Below are 26,854 nucleotides of genomic sequence, written 5' to 3' on the forward strand. Positions count from 1 at the left end.
AGATTGCGTTTGGGTCGCAAGCAAGCGAAGCAGCAAGCAGTGCAGCAGCGTTTGGGAGTTTAGCAGCCAGCAGGTTGTTTTTTTTGGTTTGGAAGAGAAAGATTAGAATGGGCGAGAGGTAGAGATTGAAGCAAGATAAAAGTTTGAGTGAAAAATGGATATAAAGGTATGGATAGGACAGGACAGGACAGGATAGTAAAGGACACACACACACAGAAACACACACACAGAAAAGAAAGTTAATAACATTCTTTAAACAGGAATACAAAATTGCACTTAAAAAATTTGACTAAGCAGTTAAATAAATTGTAATAATGAAACAATACTAATATAATAATTTCTTAAATGGTTACTTACTGTACAGAGGGGGACAATGTAATAAAAAATAAATACAAAATGCATATGGCTGAATTAGATTTGTATGAAATTAACCGCATTTTTGGTTGATGATGCTATCCAATAAATTTAAAAATAGTTCTTACATTGATGGAAATAAAGATGTCCAATCTACTGTAGGAAAAAAGACACCACTTTTGTTCACATCTCACACAAATCAGGCTGTTCATTTAAGCTATGAACCCTTGTTTTTACTCAACACATTTACATGAACTTTCAAATGCCTCTCAAAATAAACTTTATAACTGTTACTAATACCTAAATGTGTCATATCTCATTATATTATATACAAACCTGATTCCAAATAAGTTGGGACACTGTACAAATTGTGAGTAAAAAAAGGAATGGAATAATTTACAAATGTCATAAACTTATATTATTTGATATGTCATCTATGTTGTATTCTGAATAAAATATTGAAATCTGAAACTTCCACATCATTGCATTCAGTTTTATTCATAATTTGTACAGTCATAATTTGTACAGTGTCCCAACTTCTTTAGAATCAGGTTTTTACATTAAAGGCTAAGACAGCTATGTCCATGTAAAGCTACAGAACTGTACATTTCAAAATAAAGATATGTCTGATTAACATGTTGTGCATATGTTACTTGCATAGACAGCCAACGCAGCCTCAACCCTATAAATAAATGAAAAGATATAAAAAGCTACAAGGGCTGATACAGGTTCTTGAACGATACTTTTTTTGATACCAATTTTATGAAATCAATTTTTACAATTCATATATCTTTTTGAAGGTCTTTTAATTGAGAATGTGAAAATAAAAATAACTTTTTTTGGAAAATTTGCTCATTGTGACTCATTTTGCCAGTACTGATTTTATATATTTATACACACACACACATATATATGTATGTATGTATGTGTGTATGTATGTGTGTGTGTTTGAATTACCTTTAAAAGAAAGTTCTGATGACCACTTGGCAGTAGGGAGGAGGAAGGAGGACAACACAACCTAAAAAGTATAATAAATAAACATTAAGATCTTCAGCACACAAATGTTATTCTAATGTAAAGTACGTAATAAAAGAGAGTATTACATTTTGAGAAATGCTGAGATAGCATAGATGCAAAACCTAAGAAGTCAGTTAATGCCAGACAGACAGGTAAAAAGATAACTTACAGCAGAGGATGCAATGATCTGGCAACCAAAGATGCAGAGACATAACAGATTTCCAGACAAGTAAAAGGGAGAAAAAGAAGAAATCACTTATAGGATTCAGTAATATGAGGATCTATTACATAGATTTGTGTGTACTGACATGTATTAGAATAACTTATTAAACGTAAATTATTGACTGATCAGAATCTTATGAAAATCTAAATTCTGAATACATAAATTATTGATTTACCACAAAGTAACAAAAAAAGCAACAAATTAAGGTAAATGCAAGCAAAAACACATTACAATATATGTCCATGTTCTGCAAATCATTCTGTTTTCATACAATTTGAAACTAGTGAAGGTAGGTTTTTGCTGTGATAATTAAATGCAAATACTGAGAATATGTTAAGCTATCAATCAAATACTTACACAGCAGGAGCAACAGCTTGTTTGCACACAAGGAAAATTAAGAAATAGGTCAAATACAGGTATGGACGGATGGACATGAGCATTAGTTGTGGCATTAAGTTTGTCTTGTTAGTAGCTTTAACGTAACGTTAGTTGCTATTGCAGTAAAAACGTGAGCATCAACACATGATAATTTATTAGATTAATATCATTTTGCTCAAAACTCAATTGAAATGCCATCGAGAATTTGAAATAACTTCCACTGTCCATCTCATTAACGTTATGCTTGTTATTACAGAATGAGACAAAATATTTCATATACACAATGATAAGGGCTATGTCCATTAGCATTGCATTAGAAATATATATTATCCTTATGAAAATACCCGAGATTAATTGAAGAACACAGACAAACCATATATTGTTGACATCGGCTGTTTATTGTTTCCATAGTTCATAAGTCAATATCTGTATTTTATGCAGCTACTGCGGTATGAGGGATTCATGACATCCGTATCCGCGGCGCCGCGCCACGTCTTTAAAGTACTTACGTGACACATCATTTTCTACTAGTGTACCCACACCGGCGGCGCCCAGCTATGTTTTACTTGTTGTATGGATATGGTTGTTTGAGTTGTTCTAGATGCGGCGCGAATATTCCCGCCTTCCGTGGACTTGCTGCGCGAGGGCGCCCTCTGGCGTCGAGTATGAATGAAACAGACATTGATCATGTTTAGCGCTTCATAATGCTCACATCACCTTGATTTTCGTAAAAATACTACTACTCTCAAAATAAACGTGAAGTTAACATATGACAATCCATCAATGTTTGTCCAATTGTGTCCACTTTTGAGCTAAAAGTCCTGAGGGACGTTGTTTAGTCACGACCGTACGGGAGGAAACGTTAACTTATTTTTTTCCTCAATGTAACGTTATGCATCTGAGGCTCATTTCATAGTAAATTTGTCGTTTTGTTCCTGATTATCCATCAAATATTGTACACTGGGCACATGGGGTAATATTTTTGACAAAAGGAACAAATTAGACAAGACAGAAACCGTTACAGATTTTCCTGCAGTTCCCTCACGAGACGAAATATAATAATACTTAACGTAAATTCACACTTTAGCAGTAACAAAACATTTATATTCAAATAAAAACATTTTACTACTTCAAATTCATTGATCCACACGTATTTTGATAATCTTTAAATGAAAAATTACCTCAGAAATCTTTCACTACTCACCTGAAGGAAGGACCGCCGGACCGGATGAATCCAGAATGATTGACAGCTCATTAGTCACATGTCCAAAAGATGTGCTCACCCGCCAAATGTGCACCTATATATATATATATATATATATATATATATATATATATATATAATGTGCATATATATATATATATATTTTTTTTTTTTTTTTTTTTTTGCCACATTTATGTATATATATTTTTGCCACATTTATGTATATAGTGTATATTTATTTATTAAGTTCTGATAATTTATACTGTCATATTTGTACAGAATTGTGTTCATTGCCTTTTGGCAATGTTGGAGGTGGAGATTGTATTAAAAAGTGTGTTTCCTGTTGTAATTTCAATAGTTAAATATCTGGATTTTCTTAAGTGTGTTTTTCCAAATGTTCTAATGATTTGTGCAATCGAGAAATATAATTTTCTCTTTCACTTATGTTGTTATAATAAAATATAACTGTTTGTACAGAAATTTGTGGGGTGTCTCACCCAGGGTGTAATTCAATGTAGAACCACCACTGATCAGCATTACTTTTTCCATTAATTTCCCCTCATTTTATAAACATTTATTGAAGCAATACATCACTAAAAAATACCAGCAAAAATATTGAGTAAATGAATCAGTCAACTAGGGACCGGTTTTATTGGGGGGAAAGTAAGTTCATTTCAATACATAAAAGTCAATTTAAAAACATTTTTATAAAAAAGTAAATTCATTAAAAACAAGTTCATTTAAAATGTTCATTTAAAATAAATTTTAATACATGCATTATTCTAATAATATATAATAAATAATTTCTTAATAATAAATACATTTAACATACAAATAAATAAGTTATTTAAATACATTATAACACAAATCACTAAAAAAAAAATTTAATAAATACATACAATTATTATTATTATTATTTTTTTTTTAATTATTCCGGGAGGCATCAGATATACTGTAGAAAACAAACATATGACAAATTAGATTTGTTAGTTGCATGATGATCACATCAATCAAGTTAACAGTATGATAAACAACAGAGGTGCCCAAACTCAGTCCTGGAGGACCAGTGTCCTGTAGAGTTTAGACAAATAAACACACCTGAACCAGCTTATCAAGCTCTTACTAGGCATACTACAAAACTTCCCAGCATGTGTGTTGAGGCAAGAATGGAGCTAAACTCTGCAGGACACCGGCCCTTCAGGACCTCTGCCCTAAACCCAATGTGTGCAAAACACTAAATTTGAATAAAAACATGTTTTGGCTCATTTATAAGCCCTTTTAACTAGTGTTCTCACAACTTGGTTGTCATGATATTTCCCTATACAAGTGAGAACATTTGGCCCTCAAACAATTACAATCAAACCTGTATATATACACACACAACCACACACAGGGAGGGAGGGAGAGAGACAGAGAGAGAGGAAGTTTACCCTCTTGTTACTATGCGCCTCGGTGACGTCATCTGATTGGACCACTGCCAAGTTTAAGACCACTGGCCCACTGACCCCCTCTCACTCGACTCACTGACTACTCTGCAGCAGCAACAACCACATATTGTCTGAGGTGAGTCAATTTTACTTTTCTACAAACAGTGATTAAAAGTTGTAACTTTACAACTACAAATTAAATTCTTCCAAAAAAAAAATGTAAGTGATAAGGGCCTATATGACAGTGACAGGATAGACAGAGACTGTAATATAATAAACCCTATTCTGACAGGATTTGGTCAGAGAAGTGTTTCTGACTGGAAAAATAATTTTCTGAAGTATTTTTTTAACTGATTTCAAATAACATTAGTGATTTTTAAAAGATTATGAAGACATGACATTAATAAAACCCATTCTGACAGGATTTAAAGAATTTAATATGAAGGATAAATAAATCTTAAATCTTTACTTCACAATAAATATTATCAATAACTTTCAATAAATAACTAATTCAATAAATTTAGTGAATGAATACATAAATTCCTGTGCAATATGGAGTTAAAAAAAACAGAATAACAGTTAATCCTGTCAGAATATCAAGTAAAAAAAAAAAAAGAGGGGGGAAAATTATCTCTGACAGGAAAACACATTTTCTGATCTAAATCTTGACTTCACAAGAAATATATTTTATAGATTTCCTGTCAGAAACAGGAATTCTTCAATTCCTGACGGGAAAGTTTATTTTCTGAGGAAAATCTTTACTTCACAAAATCTGTAAAGCTTCTCTAAAGGGACGGGTGAGCAGGGGCTAAGCCGTTGGTTACAATTCACAAACCTCACCGCTAGATGCCGCTAAAACACTCTGCACATTTAAAAAAAGAGAAATCCTGTCAGGTTATGAAGTAAAAAGAAAAAGAAAGGGTATGCTGTCAGAGACTGCCCTTTTTCACTCCCTGACAAGAAAGTTCAATACATCAAAATCCATTACATGAATTAATAAATACATTCTTGTGGAGTATGAAGTAAAAAAAGATAGCTCAATTGTAACTTTGTATGTACAGTAAACATATTAACTGCATTGTGTCCTGTTTGAATCAGATTAACAAGTTTCATAATTACCCTTTCTGTGTATTTGTTCTTAGCATCACAATGGCAACATGCAGTCCATACAGCCGTCCGGAGCCACTGAAATGTAAATGCGTTGCCACACGTGTCACAAGAAAGGCAGTAGCCTATGTAAAGTGTGGAGACAAAATTGAAGTAGAGCAACACAGATTTACGGCATTCAGTGTTGTAACAGATGGAAATAACACTTACATTTCATCGAAGAATGGTGAGTATAGCAGGAACAACTGTGACCCACTGATTAAACAACTGTAAAATCAACAGATCAACAACAGCAAAAAAAAAAAAAAAAAAAAAAAAAGATCAATCACTGAAAAACTCCAAAGAGTGCAGTTTTAACAGTCCATTATAATTGCTGCTTGTCACTAAGATCTTAGGATAAAAGCCAAATGTTGTGGCCTCAACAGACATTTATCAAAAACTATACTATATATATATATATAAGTAAAACTTTGGTCATAATTAACAGCTCTAAATGAGCAGTGCATGTCTGTACATCATTTACACACAACAATTCAATGTTACAACACAGATCAGACAAGGCCACTGAAACTTTAGCATTTTTGATTGCCTTGAAAACTTTTTGGACTATTTCTTTACAATTTAAATTGATTGTGATGCAACAATAATGTGCTGCTAAAAATGGAGTATTTTTGAATATACTTACATATTTGATGAAAACAACAAAACAACATTTAGTACAGTATTGTGCAAAATACCTATGCATAATTAAATCACTATAATTGCAATACATGCCAAAATAAATGTTTTAAAATACATGTCTCAAAGTTCTGCACAATACTCTTCATTAATAATATAACAGATTTATACATCACTTAAAATTATATTAAACTATGACTTAAGTATACACTAATTATTTAAAGGGGTCATGAAAAACTTTTATTGAGAACAAGATACCAATCTGACTTCTTTTCTACTTCATGATTATGATGTAACAGAGATGACAAAAACTGCATCAACTTATTCAAAGCCTCTTTGGCCCTTCACATGGTGTGTGAACTCACAGATGAGAGAAAACAGGATTACTGGATTAAAAAATAATATTACCTTTCAAAGGATCCTAATGTAAAGGAAGTTTTCAAAATAGTTCCACATGTAATACAGACTTTGTATGAAAAAATGTTAATCATAGCAGTGGGCATTTACACTGAAGTCTTTAAGGAGACACGTCCCTTTAATTGCAGTATTTAAATTTAGAAGATCATTTAAACATGCAGTTCATGAACCCTCTAAACGTTTTATCCACATACTGACTTTTTTAATGAGTTTTAATTACTTGATTTGAACTGATTTAATTTTCATTTGGTACACCATAGGTGAGACCCCAGAATTTGAAGAAGGGGCCAGCTACGTGGTGAAAAACCACACCATATCTAGCAAGTATGGAAAGCCAAGTATATTTGTAAAATCAGCCACAAGCAAATTTAAAACATCCCAACTGAGTCTTACTGAAGATCAGGAGAGAAGGGCCAGAGAGATCCTTGTTCCACATTCCCCTCTGGTCTCCGTGGACAAAGTGGACCCTTCAGAAGATGGGTACGTCAGTCTCCTGGGAGAGATAGAGGAAGTAAGTACATTTAACAGAGGCATCTCATGCGTAATGCAGTGCAGTGACTTCATTCTCATAAACAAATGCAAATTTAACAAACCTTAAAAAAAAAAAACTATGTTGAATGTTTACAAATTGCTCTTGTCACTTTGTCGTAGAGCACTATGCACCAGTCTTAATCTGCTTAAAGTCAAACACACGTTAAAGGAATAGTAATCATAATTTATAAAATTCTTTGTTCTGCTGAACACAAAAGTTGTTATATGTAAGAATGTTTGTAATCAAGCAGTTTTAGGTCACCACTGACTTCCATAGTATGAAAAAAAAAGTAATATCAATCAAACTGCAGTTTATATATATATGGTGCCCCGGAACTGTCAGGTTACAAACATTCTTACAAACACCTTCCTTCGGATTTAGAAGAGCAAAGAAAATCATACAGGTTTGGAACAACCTGAGGGTGAGTTAATTATGACAATATTCAATTTGGGTTGAACTATCCTTTATGGGATATTATAAATCTGCAGAATATAGCATGAAAGATATGTGGGCAACCTTCATGCTTTTTTGGTAGGGGCATGTTCGAGTACTGCACTGTAACAGAACGCCAGTAATGTTACCTCTGGTATGTGATTTGTAGTTGCAGGAGGTGAGGATGGCACAGGTGCAATTTGGTAAAGTGCCCGTCCTGGACTTTAAGCTAAACTGCAACTCAAGAGCAGTTGAGGTTTCTCTGTGGAGAGATGAGGCTCTTATCGAGGTGTTAAATGGAGACACTGTGGAGCTGACCCACCTCCGCCCAAACACTAAACCGAATGGAAACATTAAATTCAATTCTTCCACATACACCACCGTAAAGGTACACTATGTAATGCATAATATTATTTCTTTAAATCAGTCTCTCTCAAACTCGAGCCCCTCCCATCACTACACACATCTGCCATATTGGTAACAAGTGAACACAACTTACGATTTTACCTTTATGATTTAACAACTTTTATGATATTAAGCTTATAATCTGCCTTTTGTTTTGTATATTTTATTATTATCTATTCTTATTTTTTAATGCTCATGTCATGCTAATAAAACAGGTGAGTGTATGTGTACTGCCATTCACAAATATAGTAATACCAGTCATTTTTGACCTTGTGGGGACATCTGTTTGTTCCCCATGAGGAAAATGGCTTATAAATCATGAACTTTCCTGAAAATCTAAGTTTTTTTGTGAGGGGTAGGTTTAGGTTAAGGTAGAGAATATACAGTTTGTACAGTATACAAATCATAATGATAATGATCCCAGGAATACCAGTGTGTGTGCATGTGGGGGGTTAAAAGAATGTGAGAGAGACTGAGGAAGACAAAGTGAGAAGTAATGTTAATAACAGAGCTTATTTAAACATGCCTGTAAAAACACAGGTTTCAGAAAGGCGGCTCATTGAGGAGACGGTGGAGGTGATCGGAGTGTCTTCCGGAATGGGCGTGATCGTGCTTCTGGGGGTCGATTATGAGGAGTACATTGTCCCAGACACAATGTATTCAGGAGACGTTGAGGACCTTGTGGAACAGCTGCCAATAAAAATGAAAATAAAACATATGAACAACCGGGTGCTAAGCATCGAAGACTAGAACTTAAATGATATAGGTTAATATTTAATAGGTTAAGGGAGTAGTTTTTTTTACCCCATTATTAAAAGATTATTTGTTCAGCTGTTAAATTTTTTGTGCTTGCATAATATAGTTCAGTGGTTCTCAACCACATTCCTGGAGGACCCCCAACACTGCACATTTTGCATGTCTCCTTAATCAAACACACCTGATTCAGGTCACCTGCTCATTAGACTCACAGACTTGAAATGGATGTGTCAGACAAAGGAGACATGCAAAATGTGCAGTGTTGGGGGTCCTCCAGGAATGTGGTTGAGAACCACTGATATAGTTAATTGATTTGTTTGTTTATATGTTAATACTTTGCAATTGGTTTTCAATAGTTCTTCAGTTCACTTTGTATTTCTCATTTTTTTTATTTTTTTGGTTCAATTAAAGTCATTAGATAATTGTCAGTTATGTCAGTTTTGATGCTTTTCACACATACACACCACAGCCTAGGCTATATATTACTGACAGTACAACATTCTCATATGATAATTACTTACATTTTCATCACAATAGTATATTAACTTAAGTTACAGAACTTAGCAGGTTTAACAACATTTGTATTACAAAAAAGTACTCTGAACATTTAAATAAAAAGCAGTACGCAAAACATTTATAACGTAAACATTTTCAATCAATATTTAACATCAAAAGTATAAGTGTTGAGTGTTTTATAAATAGATTGCCAATGCCAATTAAGTCTAGGATACTGTGGTAAACACCACAGCTAATTGACACATATGAATGGATGTTTAAAACATTTTTATACTGTTCTATAAAGGTAAAATGATGCCAAAAAGATTTGCATGCACGAGGTAAGATTTGTGAAAGTGTATACAAGGTTGCAAGCCTAAATTCATTTTGCAAACTCAAGAGCAGACTTGTACATATGGAAATTGTTTCAAGTACATGAAAAACAGACTTGCAAAACATACTGTTTTACATAAGTGTAGTTCATGTATTATGAAACCGCAGCTTCAAGCTAAAGCAAAATAAACGTGATCTGTATTATTTTGACCTTTATTTTTCTGCAGTTTCACAATACATGAAAAACACTTGCAAAAGTTTTTTTTTTTTTCCTTTCACACTTAAACGCAATTTCCATCTTTACGAATCTTCTCTTGCATTTGGTAATTTAAATTACACTTGCAAATCTTACCTTATGCTAGTGATGTTACATATGACACTGAAGCTTCAAAGCGCGTAAGCAGCGCAATTTCTCACGAAGCTGTGTGCCGGTGTTCTGAAATATTCGGTGTCTGAGATTTTCGGTGACGCTGGGCGGAGCTTACATGAATATTCATGAGTTTCCTGTTTCGCGTTAAAGCGTCTCTGAAAATATTAGTACGTTGTCACTGAAACATAAACGATTTTCAAAAAGGTATGTTTTAGCGTAGAATGACATTATGCTTAGTGTATTGTTGTTTTTATTACTATTGTTAATATGCAAAATAATTTAAAGATTGTGATTGTCGTAATGATTTACCTGAGGTAGGCTATCTATGCTCCAAATGAGCCTACAACAATTAAGCATTTTTATAATATTAAGAGTCCTTAAAATGTGTCGTTTAATAACTGTTCCAAAATGTATCTGTTGTGCCATAATAAAATGTATGATGATTATTCTGTGTCATTCCTAATCGTTTGCTCAATCATTCAAAAAAAATGTTTTTAATTACAAAGCAAAAGATGTTTTTTTTTTTTTAATGCACACATGAACTGGAATATAAACATTCTTAATCTCTGTATTTATTTATTTATTTGTCTAAAAAATATATACATTTAGTAGATAAAATGCACTATATATGCACTATATAGTTAAACAAAAATGTACAAATGTCTTTATACAATTTATTATTGTTTTTAATCATATACACATTGTGGTGCACTTGAAAATCATTTTGACTCAAACTCAAATGTGTATTGGTCAAGTTTTGAAATCCACAACCTTGCAGTGCTTTAACAATTTTTTGCTTATTTCTACAAACTTATAACAATTAAAATGTTTTGTAGTTTAATAGAAAGTGGCTATATCAAAACATACAGTAATTTGTATATTTTCATTTCAAAGATAAAAGTAGATTGCTTTTGCTGAATAAAGACTTCAACTGATTCGGTGTTAAAAGTTTTATTAACCGATGTGGTGAAGGCATTACATAAATGACATTTACTACACACCTGTATAAATATAAAATACATGGTCATGTTTTGAAAAAAAAAAAAAAACAGGTGAAAGCTACACGAGGATGTAACAACTTGTATATGTGTTCAGGGATAGGCCTACTGATCAACATAAGCAAATGTTATATGATTTCTGTTGTAAGTAAATTATTAAATACATTATTAAAGTAATTCCTATATGAACAAGAAATGGCAAACAGAAATTTATGCACCATGAACAAACTCAATGAAATCAGTCTAAATGTTGGGGAGAATAAACATGCTTCCAAATCAATGGGATCATATTGTTTATACCACTGCAGAATAAGCCATTCAAGAATGACCCACATGTTTTTAATATTAGTGGAATATCCACCAACATGATCTTTTGTACAAAACTCTTTATCCATGAAACATGTTTATATTAGGTTGTGCTTGGTTTGATTACCTTTGATTATCTTGATTCCAAAAGTGTGGATTTCAGGAACAAAATGTATTAAAACTTTAAAACTGGTGAAATAATACAACATTTGTATCAAATAGTAGGCTATACAAGGTTTTTTAACTATTACACTGATAAAGTACACATCCACCATCCCCTGCATCAGATAAAAAAGCAAAAGTTAATTCTGAGAACGTTTACGTATGTCTTCATGTATGTGTGCAATAGTGGCCTCATATATAACTTGACAAAAATATAAGTCTCCCCATTAGAAGAGCTTCTGTAAGCTATAGGAAAAAAATAACAGGCAGAAGTATCAAACTCTGCTGATTTGTAACAGATATATTAATTACAAACAAACAGCTTCTCCACATGAACTGTAGGCTGTCATGCACTTCCATGTGACACCTTTTTTAAGGAGAAAAAAAAAAAGTTAAATAGTTGTTACTACATAAGAGTCTTTATATCGTTCTTCATTTCTCACCTTACAGTCTTACAATACAGTGAGCAAGTTTGTGCCACCATATGCTACACAACTTCAAATGACATACTTTTTAATAGCAAAACAGAGGAATATGAGAAAATATTTAACAGCTACTGGCCCATTTACTTGTAGCGTATTCTAACGATAGGCTGCTTCTGGCATCAGTGGCTGTAATCGTTGAGTAAACATTTAAAACAGCAAACAATAACATTTTGTGCACAAACGAACAATTATATTCAACATTTGCTTATCTTCGTTAGAAGCTGAAACGTAATTAACCTACCTTGTTGAACAGTTTTTTGTGATCCGGTGAAAAACGTACTAATATTATCAGAGTCGCTTTAACGCGAAACAGAAACACATGAATATTCATGTAAGCTCCGCCCAGCGTCACCGAAAATCTCAGACACCGAATATTTCAGAACACCGGATTATGACAGTAAAAGAAATGGACACAGCGACCCCATTGAAACTCAATTGAGACAAGTGAAGCCCGTTTTTAGCGATTTTTAGAACTTCCGTTTCTGACGCGCAGACTCAAACTAAGCTTGATGACGTCAGCAACCTGTCTGACAGATGTAAACCTTCTAGTAGCTGTGCGTGCAAACTGCCATCGTTAATCTTGCAGAGACGGCGAGTTTGAGCGGGGAGTTCTTTGGCGTGAGTGAGCAGGAGTAAGTATTCTGATTAATTATTTTGTATAGTATTTTAAAATGTAACGCCAGTACGCCATATCTCTTGACGTCTCCCCGATTGCCTGCGAGCTTCTCCTCCTGTCTGTATGGTAATTTCTCTACTGTGCGACAGAGAGTCGAGTGGTTATGACGCAATCGTTAGCCTATTTTTACAATAATGCCATAATGTAACATAGAAGGTAATGGAGCCCTTTATACATTGTCGTGTATCTTTAGAAATAAATAATGGACAAATGGAGTCTTTAAACGCCTCAGATGTAAAGTTATTCGCTGTCAAAGTGACTCAAAAATGAATGGGAGTCAATGGGATGCTAACGCAAGTGAAGTTCTGCTACAAGATGGCGGCACGCGGCCGACTTCAACTTCCGGTCGACTTCCTTGCCCCCTGGTGCCGGAGCGCGTATCGTTTTCAGAGAATCAAGTGATCAACGAAAAACGAAGCCTCACGTTCTGTCCAATCACGTGCGCGTGTCGAAATGTTCGAACCCCAGATCTTACTTTACGAGTAAGTTTTCATTCAGACTTATTCAATTACATTTTAAATATCCAGCCATAAAAATAAAATGAAGAATAAACATTATTTCGGAAAAAATAAAATATTTGGCATATGCCATATATTGTGTAGATTTGTTCATTGTTCTTCTATTCCTCACGTTCTGTCCAATCTATCTATCTATATGTATTTATATATTTATATATAATATACTTTGAAAGTACACTAAGTGGCTTTTGTTTATTGTATATGTTTATTAAGGTTGTATTTGTTTTTAATGCCACAGTTTAATGGGTAAATTACTTTATCAGAGAGAGTAATTCAACACACACACAATTTAGGCTTTCATTTGTGCACGTAACATGAGTCGATCTATGGAATTTGTGGTCGCGGCTTCGTTCTACGGAGTGTCTTTCACGGGCTCTTGGCTCCTATATATTTTATTGACCACCAGATGGCGCTGTTTCTGACACTCGCGAAGCTTTGAATCTTTTCCCGAAACAGTCAAGGGAAAGCCTCAGTGCTTCACGACGCTTTATTTGCCCATCACTACCTTATGCATGCGATTTTTTGCCATCTACCTTTCAACATTTAAGGAAAATTAGTCTAAAATGCCAAGTGGTCCAGAGAAAGACTAATTAAACTCGCGCGTGATTCAGCAATCATCAGTGTTATCAAACTCAGTGCTGCCACGTGCTAGCGACAGCACCTCCAGCATTTAGTCTGAGGACAGGAAAGCCCTCGTTTATTTTCCATTGTAATATTAATATGCTGATGAAACAACTTAATAAACAGTACATACATTTAAGCATGCTTACCATTTTGAAGCCTCCTTCTAAATAAGTCGTGAGGACTGAACAGCAATGATAACTTTTTACTGACATCGTGTGCAACGTGACACATAACAACAGCGTCAGCATCCGCCTACTCTACGTCATTCGGAGTGGTTCATGGGATACGTAGTTCACAAGCTGAGAACTTAAGAACTTATGACTTAATTTACATTTAGTCATTTAGCAGACGCTTTTATCCAAAGCCACTAACAAATGAGGACAATGGAAGCAATTATCAACAAAAGAGCAATGATATACCAGTGCTATAACAAGTCTCAGTTAGCTTAATGCAGTACACGTAGCAAGGACTTTTAAATAATATAAAAAATAAATAAAAAAAACTGATAGAATAGAAAAAGAATAGAGTAAGCGAGTGTTAGAGGTCTTTTTGCTTTTGTTAATTGTATAATAAATGTAAAAAGAAAACAGATAGAATACAAAACATGCAATAAGAAAACAAGCAGCAAATGAATAGAGTGCAAGTCTAAAAGGGACAAGTGTTTTATATACAGTACAGGTCAAAAGTTTGGAAACATTACTATTTTTAATGTTTTTGAAAGAAGTCTCTTCTGCTCATGAAGCCTGCATTTATTTGATCAAAAATACAGAAAAAACAGTAATATTGTGAAATATTATTACAACTTAAAATAATAGTTTTCCATTTGAATATACTTTAAAAAAAATAATTTATTCCTGTGATGCAAAGCTGAATTTTCAGCATCATTACTCCAGCCTTCAGTGTCACATGTAACATCCAGTCTATCACATGATCATTTAGAAATCATTCTAATATTCTGATTTATTATGAGTGTTGGAAACAGTTCTGCTGTCTAATATATTTGATGAATAAAAGGTTAAAAAGAACTGCATTTATTCAAAAAAAAAAAAAAAATTCAGCTTTGCATCACAGAAATGAATGATAATTTAAAGTATAATAAATTTAAAAACAATTATTTTAAATTGTAATAATATATCACAATATTACATTTTTTTCTGTATTTTTGATCAAATAAATGCAGGCTTGATGAGCAGAAGAAACTTCTTTCAAAAACATTAAATATAGTAATGTTTCCAAACTTTTGACCTGTACTGTATATATATATATATATATCATCTGACTGTTTCTATCTATCTATCTATCTATCTATCTATCTATGCTAATAAATTGCTTTTTTGAACTTCTTAAATTTTTCAAACTTTTTAAACTTCTTAAACTTTTCAAACGTTTTAAACTTTTCAAACTTTCTGTTCAGGCTTTCTCAAGCCAACTTAAAGTTTGTCTTGACGAACTTTTTTATCTAGTTATTAATTAGTATGTAATAAGCTATTATTATTTGTACTGTTAACCAGTTATAGAAAGATAGTTTTTGGCATACAACACTAAGTAAAATATTCAAATTGTTATTGAAAGAACAGCATTTGAAATGCATTTTGCCAGTCATTTCCCCAAATTATTAATGAGAATTATTTATAAATCTACATCAAAAAGTCTTGAGCTCTCCTGGAGATTTTCTGATAAAATAAAAGATCTATGGTTTATGGTTTACAAAGAAGAGTGTTAGTAGAGTACTAGTAGACTGGTAGGGTTAGGGTTAGAATAAGTTGACTTGAATGTCTGTTGGGAGACCATCACAATAAAGAGTTAGCAGATATTAAGCAGAAAGTCTACTAATACTCTAATGTGAGTTAGTAGACATGTAACTACAATGCTATTTATTGTCAACAGAATGTTCAAAAGGGACCATCAAAATAAAGCATTACCTTTCTTTAAAATACAATTATGATTATTTTTATGATTATTTGTATTATTTTTGATAATAAATCATCATATTTAAATTACAATACAATAGGTGGTGGTGAGACCTTGTTTTATAAGCTGATTTCTTTATGGTGGCACAAGACAGGCCTTCAAGTGAGGGTCATGAAGGTGGTCATAGGGATTGTCCATAAAGTGCAAAAATTGGTTTAAAACCATTTCCACAGCTCCGTCAGCCAACAGAGATTTTGGGCACAAACTCATGTAAACACTAGCCAAGCCATATTCCACTAAATGCCAAATTAAGGTTTGATAGGTATAATTTGTTCAAGATTGCTGGCATTACCAACAATTTTCTTGTCGATCAAGTCCCATTCTTAGGACGTGATAGTTGTGTAATGGAATTCTATAAACACTAACTGGCAACATGTGAATAACAATATTAGTGAATATTAAGTTGGTGCTGCATGACAGGTAGTGCTCAATCAGCACTTAACACAGAGAACCTGCCTGGAAATTAATTTAAATTATCACCGTCTTTCTGAATTATAATCGTTATCTGCATTTCTTTAACCTGAAAAAGCAGATAAGCTGTCAATCTATTCAAAAGCATTTTTCAATGACATTTTTTCTTATCTTGTGAGTAGCTTTTTCTCTAAAGACATCAGTTGTGTTGGCTGTAGACTGATATATATATATATATACAAATCTACATTTTAGTAGACCAATTTATTCATTTTATAATTACCTATATATTACCTACATATGTGAGGAGTTATTCATATTATTTGTACCCTAGTATGGTAATCAATTCTAGTATGGTAAACACTGCTTGGTATGTAAGGCTAAGATATACAGCTATGATCGTTATACAGTAACTGATGGACTGGAGTCTTGAGGGTTATTGTGATGTTTTTATCAGCTGTTTGGACTCTGACAGCACCTATCAGATCCATTGGTGAGCAAGTGATGTAATGCTAAATGTCTACAGATCTGTTCTGATGAAGAAACAAACTCATTTACATTTTGGATGGACCGAGGGTGAGTACATTTTCAGCAGATTTTAATTTTGGGCAGAACTCTCATTTCTGATTTCCCTTAATTTTTTTGAAGCAAAGTGGGACAAGCTCTGCATGCACTGAGACAGTTTCATCAGAGTTGTTTGTTTCATCAGACATGTTGCAATTATAGGGCTATTCGTCCCATCTGCTTAGCACCCTTAAAATATAATTTTGTTTCATTTTTTTATTTTCATTTATTCCCAGAACTTGCTCTTGTGGTTTATTGGCCATGAGAGTAGGGTTGTTGTTTTGAGCCATTTCTCTTAAGTTGAACCTTAAAAACATCCTAATTCTGAGTGTCCCTAAGTTCAAGAGGCAGAGAATTCCAAAGGACAGGAGCATAGAAAGAGAAAGCCTTATCACCCGTAGAGCTTAGATGTGTTTGAGGAACAACCAACAAGTTTGACTGAGAGGAACGCAATTTATGACTAGGAGTGTAGGGATGTAACAATTCTGTAAGGTAATGTGGTGCCAGTCCATGTAATGCCTTAAAATTAAGCATCATAATTTTGAAAAGTAGGATTTGTTCTTAATTATAGAAAGATCAATTTTAAAGTGGCATCATGAAACAAGCGCCAAACATTCAGACTGTTTGCAGATTTCAATTTGCTCTTGCAGATATAAAATAATTTGACACCTGGCTAGGGTTCAGTACCATGCATTTCTCTAATAGGCAGCAACATTTTTAAGAACTCAACAGATTGTCATAATATCTTTGGCTATGATTGGAATGAAATAATCACATCCTGCCTACAGCATATGCTTCACTGTAAAATGCTCAAAATAATGACGGACAATTTTAAATTCAAACTTTTATGAGTATTTAGCTTTCTTTTTCTGAAAATTTTTGATTGTTTTGGTTTAATGAACTCTCTTTTAATTTATACCTACTTTAATTTAAGTGAAACTGGACATTTACGTTTCCCACAATCTCAGAGGTACAAAAAAGGTATTAATAATTAGTAATTAGTACTTATATAATACTACCTCAGAGTGACACTCCAGTGCAGCATTTTTTGTGTAAGTGGGAGATTTAGTAGTGTTTAATGTTTTTTTTTTTTTATGCTGATTTAGAAGATAATCTGTTATATTGTTTTCATGGTGATGAGTGGAGCATGAGCATGGTTTGATAACAAATATGTGAAATGCTCTATATTGCCTTACTCATTCAGTAGTTGTAATGCTAATCAAAGCATTGTGTTACCAATTACCAAGCATTTACTGAATTAGCTAGTTGTCACGATTTAATTTCCACTACTAAAAATATTTGAGATTGTATGATAATTTTAAGTACACACACACACATATATATATATATATATATATATATATATATATATTAGTGTGTGTGTGTGCTCTGTATACTACATTGTTTAAATGTGATTCTGGCATCCTCACAAATTATTGTCAGTGCACCATATACATGCAATACCACATGTGTAATGGTGGGTGGAAAATTGCAGAATTTTTTCACTCAACAAAATGTCAGCAGATCTAGCAGAAGAGTGTAATGCACACAATGTACAGATTCAGAATAGGCCACACAATATATAAATAATTTACAATATAGACCTACACATTATGTAGAGTAAATGGGGGATCAGGGTGGCGTTATCCTAATGGGCAACATGGGCTGCAGCCCAGGGCCCCGAACACTAGGGGGGCCCCGACACAATTCTGTGTTAGCCCAGCAGCATTAGCCCAGGGCCCCACAAAGGCTTAACGCGGCACTGTGTGGGGTATAAATACAAGTGTTCTAAACGGTTCAATTTGTGGTGTCAGCAAGAGTGACAATATATTTTATATACAGCATAAATAATGAAACATGGGTTTCTAGTGGACTGCTGGTAATGTAAAACACTCACAATGTGCACAATTCAGCTTGCCAACAAATTAAGCATATTTGGCAAAAGGCATTCTCCAGATTTATTCAGTAGTGAGTGAGCTCAAATATATTGCCAAAAGACATTTTGTCTTTCCATTTAGGACCATCTGGAAACACTTAGTTTACACTACAGTGAATAGTGCAAGACTAGTTAATTAGAATTAGGCATTCTTGTATTTTTAAATGTGCATCAGTAAAGAATACTGGGATTCATTTACCCCTGGCTAGATAAATAGATTAAGCGGCATATAGACATGGACACTGCTGTCAGTGTTTCATTGTTGACTCAGAGAATGTCAAAGACCCATCTGCTGTATTTTTTTTTCAATGCTAACTACATTAAATTAATGTTATAAAGTGATGTTGGTTCCATGTCACTTTTGCTCCCACAATTAGCGTTGAAACAAAGATTTCAGATTTCAACAAAAAAAATCAATAAAAATGTAATTAAATCAATGTTATTAAGTGACATTGGTTCAATAGCACTTTTGCACCCTGGAAAATCTGGAAAAAATAGTGAGATTTCAACAGAGAGTCAATGAACATGTAATTGAATCAATGTCATGAGGTGATGTTGGTCCAACATCACTTTTGCACTTACAATTAAAGGCACAATATTTAACTTTTGTGTGTATTCAAACAAACAAAAAAGCGTAGTTTGATGACGCCGTGACTGAGTCTGGAATCATGGGAGTTGTCGTCTTTATCCCCACAGCCGACACAATCAGATGGGACTCAGGCAGAAATCAAGTTCATGGATGAGCTGTCGAAGTGAAATAAGGCCCGCTGAACGAGTGTACATTGTGAAAATGTGATTGAATCAACATTATGAAGGGACATTGGTTCAACATCACTTTTGAACCCACAATTAATATTTAAATAATGGTGATATTTCAACAACAACAAAAATCAATGAAAATGTCACTGAACCAATGTTATGAAGTGATGTTGGGTCACTTTTACACCCACAATTAATGTTGAAACAATGATGGTATTTCAACCCCCTACTCCCCACAAGTTTTTTGATTGTGTTTAAACTGGAACAGGCTAAACATTCAGCACATTTGATACTGCTCGAGGAAAATGAATTATTACCTGATAAAGCTCTAATCAGGGAGCAGGATATAAGGCATAGGATAGCATCAATTCCCAGCTCAGGTAATCATGCTGTCAACTACAAAGTATAATCAATGTCATCATTATCAGGAGGGTGCTTCTCGTTTCTTTATTTGTCCATTCTCATCTGCCTTTACTCCTACTAAAGGAAAGAGCGCAAGGTGCTATGCAAACATTAAGTATGGGATGTGTATAAAGTGTGACATTCTTGCTCATGTCACTTGCACTTCAAGAAAGTTTGTTGGAACTCTAATCAATAAATTCCTAATAAATATTAGTTACACTTTATTTTGATGTTCCCCTTAGACATTCTCTAACATTGCACCTACATGTCAACTAACTCATTAGTATTAGCTGAGAGAGAATTAACTAACTCAGAGTATTAGCTAAGTATTGGTAGACTGTTACTTTAGGGTTCATAGAATAATTTGACATGTACTTGCAAAATTACTTAAAATCATTAGATTGTCTGTTGGGGAGCCATTACAATAAAGTGTTAGCCGATATTAATCGACAGTCTACTGATATGCTACTATTACTCTAATGCGAGTTGACATAGGTGCAACGTTACTTATAATCTGACAGACTGTCTAGGGCACCATCAAAATAAAGTGTTACCAATATTACTAAAGCAAGGTACACTTTTAAGTGTGTCAAATCAAACAAAACAAGCCTATAAAACAAAGGAATAGAGAAATAATAAAGTACATGTATGATTGTTTGAAATTATGCCAGAGAAGTGTATGTCAGGTGATTCAATAAATAATTCAGAAAAATGTCAATGTTAATCTAGACTAACATATTTTAAACACTGAAATATCAGTCTCAACCAAACTGATGGTATGGATGAAAAATCAACATTGTATTAATGTCACCTTGCTATGTTTTCCACTCAGTTTTAATGGGATGACAGCTCTTTCTCCCAGTCAGCAGGAAATGATTACCAAGGTCATTAAATCCGTATTACATTTTCTTAAGCCACACGCAAGCTATGAGTGAATAATTTAAACCATTTCTGCCGGGAAAGGTGTGTGAAAAGATTTTTTTTCTATTACTGATTAACTGCTATCATTCATTTGGTTTGGACTGTGATTGCTGTATCTCCCTATTTAAAATGCATTATTTTCATTTACATGACAGGCTTCTTTGCTTCGCAGTTTAATTTTATTCGGCTGCATTTAATACAGTTTCCTAGTAGAGGGCTCCACACAAATCAACCTATGTCAAGTATGGAAAATATTAGTATTCGTAACAGCTAATTGCTCTCCAAATGCACCTTCTGCACCACTCTAACCCTTGAGTGGTGTTTAAATGTTGATTGCGGGGTATTCTGGGGTGTTTGTAATAGCATTTCTGCCTCTCTTCTAAAGAATAATAAGATTACGCCTGGTCTCTTTGTAAACATGCCTGGTCTCTACTGCCATCAAGTGGTATATATATATTTTTTTTATCTACTGTTTTATGGTTGAAGCATCTCACATGAATCTATTTCAACACTATAGGGCTTCATCTAATCCGAATAGCTGAAAAACAAGATTAGTTTTCACTTTATGTCTTAGTGGTCTAAAAGCAATGGCAGGAATGTGCTAAGCTACATATTTGCCAAAGTTCACAGTTTTAGGTTATGATAAATCGCAGACATTGGCCTATTCAGGTAACAAAACTTTATTTTTAATAGAATGGGGTTGGGCAGAGTGGTGATACTGGAGAAAATTGATGTAGGAGTCAGATACAGGATCAGGTAAAGCTGTTCAAGTTCTTAAACAGAAAACTAGGCAACAAGTCAAAGCAACTGACAACTAAATAGATTTAAATAGACATCCAAATCAGTTTTGAGTTTGCTGAAAAAATCCCTTTCATTATCATGATGGACATCAAAACAACCTGATAAAAACACAAATAACTAGTGAATCTCCCATAACAAATCATATAAACAGCAGAAGCTAAGAGCTGTTTTTTTTGGTGGGAGTGTGCAAGTGAAAGTATGTGTAAAAGTACAGTAAAAGTGAAAGAGATTTGAATGCTTAACTAGTGTGACAGTGTTCACAAGCAACAGCAGGAAAGACAAAGACAGTAACTTGCAGTTTTTCTTCACATACACAGTTTTTCTGTACACAGCTGTAACCCTTGTGACAACTTCAAGCCCTCTGCACACTTTTCAACTGAGACAGGAGACTTTAGACAGAAAAGGTAAGTCAAGGAGCTGTTCACACACTGTGTTCTTGTGTTCAGAACTCTAAAGAACACAGTTTAGAGAAATGTTTTTTTAGAAGTGGAATTTTTTGTAACATGGCACATTCTTAAAATGAGCCATTGTTACTGAGAGAAAAAAAATTCTGTTGATCGAAATTATTCATAAGAACAAACATTTTGTCCTAAACAGTAGTCAGACCTGTTATGCTACTGTGACAATGACGTACATTCTACAATGCTTACAGTATTAAACATAAACAGGTTATAAGCAGTCAATCAGTTTATTTTGTTACTAGCTGATTATCAAGAGAGCAAAGCAGATAATATGAATATTACGTCATTATTTTATGATGGGGTGATGTTGGGTGCTTAGATGGAAATCATTTATTTCTCTCATTGAATGTTTTTGTCACTATTTAGGAGAGAATAATGGCAACTGTCAGCAGCAGTAAGTCTTACAATAATACTGTCTCACAACAGAATATGATTTCATTTACTCAAAATATAGCATAAGTCAATGTGTTTTTCTCTTCTTTCACAGATGAGTTTCATCTTATTGTCCCTGAGGAAGCTCACAGTGCTGAGGTCAAACTGGGGTCTGATGTCACTGTACCGTGTCACCTGTCACCTGAAATCAGTGCTGTTGACATGGAGATCAGGTGGTTTAAAGAGACGGACTGTGTGTGTCTCTATAAAAACAGACAGGTGACAGAGGGGAGGAGCTACAGGGGCAGAAAAGGTCTGTCCACTGAGGACCTGGACAGGGGAAATGTGTCCTTGAAGTTGAAAGAGTTCAGAGAATCAGACATAGGAGTTTACCTGTGTCAGGTCATCAGTGAAGACAGAACAGAGGAGATAACAATAGGAGTAGAAGAAGAAGAAGGTGAGCATCCCATAACTCTACATCAGCTCAATGTCCTTAACAATCTCCTGCGTGAACTAAAAGTGAACTAAATCATAAATCAGTCAGCTGTTACACCAAATCCAATCAAACACACGCTCATCTTTCAAATCGTGTTTTGTTCCCTCATGCAGCATGGAAAGACTCTGATGTCCAACCTGTGAATCAGCCATCAAAGATTCAAGGTAGACAAGTTCATCTGACACTACATGAGGTAAGATTTTGTTGAGATGTACATTAACACTAAAGTACCAAAAGCAATACTGAACCATTTCTAATCAGAAGTGCTTCCCCAATCAGTTATTTCAACTCTATGTGAACGTTTTAACAAAGAAATATTTATGTACCATCTCTATGTTTCCATCTGTAACTGTAGAGCCTTAATGGACTGTTTTTTTCTTTATAATTTCACAGTCAAACAGTACTTGGGAAAGAGAATCAGAAAAATGCGAAAAATAGAGGAATCTGCTTTAATAACAGGTGGGTGTTGTTAAAGTTTACTTTCTTTGTCTGTTACAAATCATGAAAGACCCATTAGGGAGACATTCAGTTTCATTTGAAAGACTAAACATCATTAGTTTGATTTCCTTTTTCAGAGCTTGAAGTGAATTATGTGAAGGTACTTCACCAAACAATATTCAAGGTTTTCGGGAAAAAACTGGAACAAACCGAAATGCAGTTAAAGGCATCCGAAATGGATTTGGAAAGAGTCTCACAAAAACTAGAAACAATCACCGAAAAATCTGGTCTCCTGCAAAATGAAAAATGCATCGATATGAAAGAATCACACATTCAGCAAATAGAAAAGCAACTGCTACAAATAACTAAACACATCGAAGAGAAACAGATTCAGCTTGAGGAGAAAAACACACAGCTGGAGAATATGAGCAAACAGATGAGTGAGAAAGAGAAACTACTGGAATGCACAATCAAAGAGATGGAAACCAGTAAACAACAGCTGGAGACACTGAGACAGGAGCACATGAGACAAGAGGAGATGTTGGAGAAGAAAGAGCAGTTGAGGATTTCAGGTATGAAATTTGATCAAATTTTATCAAGCACATACATATTAATATGAATGTTTGCTAAAGACATAACCTGGCATTACATTTGGGATTGTCTGTTCTTCTCCCAGAGTTGAATGAAAAATCCAAATGTCTTGAAGAAACAAAATCTCTTCTAGAAGAAAGAGATGGAAAGATTAAAGATCTGGAGAAAGAGAAAGAAAAGCTTGATGAAGAACTTCAAGACAAAGATAGACGTCTTAAGGACATAAATGCTAAACTGCTGCAAACCGTCAAAGAGGTTGAAAAGAAACAAAATCAGCTTCAGGGGAAACACACACAACTGGAGAATATACACAAAATGTTGAGTGAGAAAATGAAACACCCAGAAAACAAAGTGAAAGAGCTGGAAGCCAGTAAATGTCAATCAAAAGAAAAGGAAACTGAAAGCACAAATCTGGAGAAATAACAGCTAAAATGTTCGGAACAGATTTTTAAAAAAATATTTTAAGGCATCAAAACATTGGGGTAGCTCCATTTTAAGGACATGCATTTGGTGCAGAGTTTTTAAAAATCTGCATTTAAGAATAAAAACAAAACAAGAAAAGCATAAAATTATTTAAAACAAAAGATTTCCCCCTTAATTTTGAAATCAAATTTCACAATATCCCAAGAAATAACAGATATAACAGATGTCAGTATATGTTAGTAACGGCAATGTTTCTGTGGTGGTGTCCTTTTAAGTTTTACTGTATTTAATTTGTGGGTTTTATTGATACTTTACTACTGTGCATTTCCTCTACAATCTCAGTAAATGTGGTATATAATAATAAAATGTGTGTTTCTTTTTATTTAACTGTGTTCATGTAACAGGATCAGATGTCATTTCTGAGTTTAGGTTGCTGCAGGCTGTGGTGTGTGAATGAGGGTTTGTATGTTTGCCAGCTACCCAGCAGATTTAAACAGTCTGTAATCCCTTTTAATTGTACATTGACATTCTATCATAGCCAATTTAATTTTGTAACCCCTTTTGATTTGTATACCACAAAGACCACTGAGGTGTATTTGGCAGAGTATTATGATTAAACACTAAGGTATATGGAGTGAGTGACTCCATTATATAAAGTTTAGACAAAGTCAGCTGAATATGCACGCCCAAGGTTAGCATCAGGTCCAGAAACTATTAAATTTTGTAAAGTTTCTCCATTCGAATGTGAATATTATGTTATTATGATTGCTGTTACTCATTCAGGTTGCCAATTCATCCCGTCATTGAGGGGGGAAAAACGGGCAATGTTTCTCATTACTTTGTTTTGCTTGTTTATGGCTTTCTTTGAATGATTTGATATTCATTGCACTTTATGTGTGTTATAAAAACATTAGATGTTTTAAGAACTATAAGGTTAAAACTGATATGATTAATTATTCTGTTTGGTTAAGTGGCTTTTTTTTATGTTAAATGAGCATGTTAGAACAGAGACTGCAGATGATTGCCCTGCAGCAGCTGGAGCTGTTTCTACCACCAGCAATTTTTCTGCTGGACCTTTGACGGCTTTGTCTGGCACGCTGACCACATCTACAGCTTCCAGTACACCAGCAGCACACACCACCATCCAAGGAGCAGAAGGAGGCCACAACAACAAACTACAATGAGCAGATTTGTAACAAGACCAATGGATCCATTAAGACAAAGCAAACTTGATGAGGCTCTGGTGAGAATGATTGCTTGTGACTTTCAGCCATTTTCTATAGAGGAGGACAAGGGCTTTAAGGAGTATTCACAAATTCTTTGATGAATAGAAGGATCCAATGATAAGGGTTTATGATATATTTCTTTGATGATTTTAGGGTAAATAAGATCAGGATTTATGTTTTTATATATATATATATATATATATATATATATATATATATATATATTGGAAATTATATATATATATATATATTTTTATTTATATATGTTGTATTTTGTTTATATATTGTGATGATAAAGATATTTATAATGTTACAAAAGATTTCTGTTTCGGATAAATGCTATTCTTCTGAACTTTCTATTTAAAAAAAAAAAAAAAAAATTCTGAAAAAAAAAAAAATCTACTTTGCTGTTTTCAACATCATAATAATAATAAATGTTTTTTGAACAGGAAATCAGAATATCAGAATGAATTTCTGAAAGGATCATATGACCGGAGCAATAATGCTAAAAAAAAAAATTGCTTTGAAATAACAACTAATTTTTTTAATTACATTTTAAAAATATATTCAAATAGAAAAACGTTTATTTAAATTTTTTTCTTTTAGTTTTTTTTTTTAACTGTTTTAACTGATCAAATAAATGCAAGCTTTGTGAACAGAAAAAAAAAAACTTCTTTAAAAACATTAACAATTTTACTGTTCAAAAACGTATAGGCAACTTAAATTTTTTCTCTCTTATTTCTTTTAATAGGCTTAGAAATCAGATAACTGCTAGACAATAAATCAATAAGTATGATTTGTTTATATACTACAACACTTTTTTATCACATAAGGCAGAATGGTTCTGCCATAATAAATGCTATGTCAGTTAGCACTGCATTGTTCATATACTTTATTTATTACCTGGAGATTACTTGAAAACACAAATAAACCATATATTGTCGCAATCGTAATAGTTTAATGTCTCCATGTTTCCAAACGTTTCTGTTGTCATACAGCAATACTCTGGACGCTTTTGTCCATATTAAGCAAAATTCCTGGTATGACTTTCTGCGCGAGAGCGCCCCCCGGCTCCAAGTATGAATATAACACACACTGCATGAGTGTTTAGTGCTCTGCGATGTTCATCTCGCCTTGTTCTGGGTCCGAATAAAACATCAAATCATGCACAGACTATCCTGTCTC

General features: G+C 33.8%; 2 protein-coding genes and 2 long non-coding RNA genes across 9 annotated transcripts; 3 read left to right on the forward strand and 1 right to left on the reverse strand.

Moving 5' to 3' along the window:
* Positions 1-867: 867 nt before the first annotated feature.
* LOC109084705 lies at positions 868-14,254 on the reverse strand. 6 transcript variants are annotated; one of them, XR_006159593.1, is made up of 11 exons: positions 14,044-14,241; positions 8,605-8,864; positions 7,919-8,216; positions 7,199-7,298; positions 5,921-5,977; positions 5,723-5,835; positions 4,607-4,708; positions 3,177-3,270; positions 1,541-1,558; positions 1,312-1,372; positions 868-1,036 (listed from the first exon to the last, which is right to left on the reverse strand). It is a non-coding gene; the product is annotated as an uncharacterized LOC109084705 (long non-coding RNA). The 6 variants fall into 6 exon arrangements; XR_006159591.1 differs by having other exon boundaries at positions 4,607-5,835; positions 14,044-14,254; XR_006159592.1 differs by lacking the exons at positions 868-1,036; positions 1,312-1,372; positions 1,541-1,558; positions 3,177-3,270 and adding an exon at positions 4,060-4,128 and having other exon boundaries at positions 14,044-14,224.
* Positions 5,803-8,850, forward strand: LOC109052619. The gene is made up of 3 exons (XR_006159594.1): positions 5,803-5,936; positions 7,066-8,157; positions 8,715-8,850. It is a non-coding gene; the product is annotated as an uncharacterized LOC109052619 (long non-coding RNA).
* A 7,516-nt stretch (positions 14,255-21,770) lies between the features above and the next one.
* LOC109077443 (butyrophilin subfamily 1 member A1-like) lies at positions 21,771-23,414 on the forward strand (the record flags this gene model as incomplete). Its single annotated transcript, XM_042754916.1, has 5 exons — positions 21,771-22,066; positions 22,490-22,517; positions 22,611-22,952; positions 23,105-23,184; positions 23,385-23,414. Coding segments are annotated over exons 2-5 (471 nt in total), but the record flags the coding sequence as incomplete, so codon positions are not given.
* A 211-nt stretch (positions 23,415-23,625) lies between these two features.
* On the forward strand, positions 23,626-24,825 carry LOC122144208 (putative leucine-rich repeat-containing protein DDB_G0290503). The gene is made up of 2 exons (XM_042754935.1): positions 23,626-24,001; positions 24,106-24,825. Exons 1-2 carry the CDS (start codon positions 23,644-23,646, stop codon positions 24,441-24,443), a joined length of 696 nt encoding a protein of 231 aa, XP_042610869.1. The 5' UTR covers positions 23,626-23,643; the 3' UTR covers positions 24,444-24,825.
* Positions 24,826-26,854: the final 2,029 nt, after the last annotated feature.

This window comes from Cyprinus carpio, unplaced genomic scaffold, assembly GCF_018340385.1.
Source record: "Cyprinus carpio isolate SPL01 unplaced genomic scaffold, ASM1834038v1 S000006615, whole genome shotgun sequence".
Taxonomy (NCBI): domain Eukaryota; kingdom Metazoa; phylum Chordata; class Actinopteri; order Cypriniformes; family Cyprinidae; genus Cyprinus; species Cyprinus carpio.